We start from the raw sequence: 3,810 nt of genomic DNA, 5'->3' as shown, positions 1-3,810 counted from the left end.
CTGAAAAAGATGTAGTACTCCACTATATCAGAAAAACTCTTACGCACTTGTGCATTTTTTGCCTACAAGAAATCCAAATCCAAATCCAAATCGGCCTATTCAAGGTTGATAGAGACTGGTGTATGCTAGCTGCTTGGAGCTTGACCCATGACTCTCTGTACCGCTTCTCTTTTCAAGCTCAAGTTGCCAAGTTGGTACTCTTGGATGAACTTTGTTCGTGTTCTTTACTCTATCTTCCCAACTTGTACGTCCTCTCTTGTTTTCTACATGCACGCTTGCTAAACTGTGTGTTTTTTAAAATTTTTCTATATGAAAGTTGCTTTACAAAATCATATTAATTTATTTTTAAAGTTTTTAGCTAATTATTAATTAATCATGTGCTAATTTGCTATTCCAATTTGCGTGTTTGAAGGTTTACTTCCTTACCCACGAGTCGTTGCTATTGTCTTCCCTGTCGATTCAAGATGCATTACATCTACTCCCTGTTTGTGTTCTGACCAACCTGTTTATTTTATATACTGCCCTGCTCTTCTCTAAACAGCAGAGCAGCATACAACACATATTATATGCTTCAATTCCATATTTCTTGGCCTCCTCTTCTCCATGACTCCCCACCAGCTTTACATATTTCTTGGCCTCCTCCTCTTCTCCCTGCACGGTGCACCGCCGTGCTCGGCTGCCGTGAATGATACTCTCACGGCAGGCGAATCGCTCGCCGTCAGAGACAAGCTCGTGTCAAGAAACGGCAAGTTCACGCTCGGCTTCTTCCAGCCAAGCTTCGTCACTAACTACGGCAACATCACCTCTCCCAATTGGTACGTTGGCATATGGTTCAGTAACATCTCGGCATTTACTACTGTCTGGGTTGCAAATAGAGATAATCCGGTTACTGACCTCCAGCTCAACCAAACACGGCTAGAACTATCAAAAGATAGCGATCTTGTCATCTCAAGCAATGCCTCCATAATTTGGTCCAGTGCTACTGTTGCCAATACGACAACAGCCACCACCATGAATACTACTAGTGTCATTCTCGCTAACAATGGCAACCTTATGATAATAGGAAGCTCACCGACATCGAATGTGTCGTGGCAGAGCTTCGACCACCCAGCAGATGTTATGCTTCCTGGAGCCAAGTTTGGCTGGAACAAGGTCACTGGTGCTACTATCAAGTATGTCTCAAAGAAGAACCTGATTGACCCTGGTCTTGGGTTGTATTATTTTCAGCTTGACAACACAGGGATTGTCCTTGCCCGTAGTAACCCTGCTAAAACATATTGGTCTTGGTCATCACAACAGTCATCAAAAGCTATATCATTGCTTAATCAGATGATGAGCATAAATCCACAAACTAGAGGTCGGATTAACATGACATATGTCGATAATAATGAAGAAGAGTACTATGCATACATTTTGTCGGATGAATCATTATATGTATACGGCGTGCTAGACATCTCTGGTCAGCTTATCATAAATGTTTGGTCGCAAGACACACGGACTTGGCAACAGGTATACACCCAACCTGTTTCCCCCTGCACAGCATATGCTACATGTGGACCTTTCACAATTTGCAAAGGCCTTGCAAATCCTGTCTGTAGCTGTATGGAGAGCTTCTCTCAAAAGTCACCTCAAGATTGGGAGGTTGGCAATAGGACAGCAGGGTGCTTCAGAAACACTCCGTTGGATTGTGGTAACACAACAAGTTCAACGGACGTGTTCCAAGCCATAGCTCGCGTTCAATTGCCCTCCAACACCCCACAAAGTGTAGACAATGCCACCACTCAGAGCAAGTGTGCACAATCATGTCTTAGTTACTGCTCCTGCAATGCATATTCCTATGAAAATAACAGATGCTCTATTTGGCATGGAGATTTGCTAAGTGTAAATAGTAATGATGGCATTGATAATAGTTCTGAAGATGTTCTCTACCTTCGCCTCTCCACTAAAGATGTGCCAAGTTCGAGAAAAAACAATAGAAAGACAATCGTTGGAGTTATTGTTGCTGCATGCATTGTTTGTTTTCTGGTAATGCTCATGCTGATCTTACTGATATTGAAGAAGAAACTTTTACATGCCAGTCAATTGGGTGGTGGAATTGTGGCCTTTAGGTACAGTGATTTATGTCATGCTACTAAAAATTTCTCTGAAAAGTTAGGAGGAGGTGGTTTTGGTTCTGTATTCAAGGGAGTGCTAAGTGACTCAACCATTATAGCAGTGAAAAAACTTGACGGTGCTCGTCAGGGAGAGAAGCAATTCAGGGCTGAGGTGAGCTCAATTGGATTGATCCAACATATCAACCTTGTCAAATTGATCGGTTTCTGTTGCAAAGGTGATAAGAGGCTACTTGTGTATGAACACATGGAAAATGGTTCTCTTGATGCCCATCTATTTCAGAGCAAGGCTATAGTCCTGAATTGGACCACCAGGTACAACCTAGCCACAGGAGTTGCTAGAGGATTGTCCTACTTGCATCATAGTTGCAAAGAATGCATCATACATTGTGATATTAAGCCAGAAAACATACTTCTCGATGCATCATTTACTCCTAAAATTGCTGACTTTGGGATGGCAGCATTTGTAGGAAGGAATTTTAGCCGGGTTCTAACTACGTTTAGAGGAACCATAGGGTATCTTGCCCCAGAGTGGATTAGCGGTGTCGCTATTACACCAAAAGTTGATGTTTATAGTTTCGGCATGGTACTATTAGAAATCTTATCGGGAAAGAGGAATTCACATGAAGTATGTACTGATGACAACAACAGTAATCAGGTTGCTTTTTTCCCTGTGACGGTCATTAGCAAGCTTCTTGTGGGAGATGTCCAGAGTTTGGTAGACCCAGAGTTAAATGGTGACTTCAGTCTAGAAGAGGCTGAAAGACTTTGCAAAGTTGCATGTTGGTGTATCCAAGATAATGAGGTCAATCGGCCAACAATGAGTGAAGTGGTTCGGGTTCTAGAGGGACTACATAATTTTGATATGCCTCCGATGCCAAGACTACTTGCTGCTTTAGCAGTATGATCTGATGTGGATCATTGTGATAGTTCATAAATAAATACTTCGTAGTAGCTTTTTGAAGTTCTGACGTGATGGAAAGAAAGTAATGTAAATTAACTTGATTGCTAAATTGTAGTAGACTACCATATATAGATCTTGTGGTCTCCTGTTCTTTTTTTTTGTTATTCACATTCTTCAAGTTACCGAATGTAGGCATATGGCAGCAAGCAACAAAGACTTGGCAGGAATAGAATATATATGTACGACTAGCAAGACTCTTCAAATCTGCTCATGTTAGCTAACATTGCTCTCGAATTAATCATAGCAATGCCAATGACAAGATGATCTGCATGCAGAACGTCGGTAGTGCTCAGATCACGAAACTAAAAAAATCAATTAGTCCCACATGGAAAATCTACAGTGCTTGAAACCCCCATAATAGAGGACGTGGTTGCATCGCTACCGCCGAGCCCGGTGGTGTGGGCTCGTTACCCCAGCTTCGGGGGGCAGGAGTTGGCAGGTTCGTGTAGGATCGTAAAGGGCTTTTCCCACCCCAAATCAGGTATATGGGCCCCACAGGCATTCACAGTCCATCAGGCCTTCACACACTGTGTCCATTGGGCCAGAGATGTTAACCTAGCCAGGCTCTGATACCACTTGTAGGGCCGTCGCTGGTCTCGTGTTTGGGCAGGGGTGTGGGGTGCGAACAAAATCCGCATCCTCTCCAATCTTTGGCTAGAGGTTAGGAGAACCCAACCCATACAAGAGCAGTTGCGTTGCCCACCGGTGTTTGACCGTCCTCTCCAATCTTTGGCT

At 43.1% G+C, this 3,810-nt stretch overlaps 1 protein-coding gene across 1 annotated transcript; it reads left to right on the top strand.

The window, feature by feature from the left end:
- The first annotated feature begins 575 nt into the window (after nucleotides 1-575).
- Nucleotides 576-3,135, top strand: LOC127774722 (G-type lectin S-receptor-like serine/threonine-protein kinase At2g19130). Its single transcript, XM_052301005.1, has one exon. The coding sequence runs from the start codon at nucleotides 604-606 to the stop codon at nucleotides 3,016-3,018; it is 2,415 nt and encodes an 804-aa protein (XP_052156965.1). The 5' UTR covers nucleotides 576-603; the 3' UTR covers nucleotides 3,019-3,135.
- The last annotated feature ends 675 nt before the right edge of the window (nucleotides 3,136-3,810 follow it).

Source organism: Oryza glaberrima, chromosome 5 (assembly GCF_000147395.1).
Source record: "Oryza glaberrima chromosome 5, OglaRS2, whole genome shotgun sequence".
Taxonomy (NCBI): domain Eukaryota; kingdom Viridiplantae; phylum Streptophyta; class Magnoliopsida; order Poales; family Poaceae; genus Oryza; species Oryza glaberrima.
Note: the sequence above shows the minus strand (reverse complement) of the source record. Positions and strands in the feature narration are given on the sequence as shown.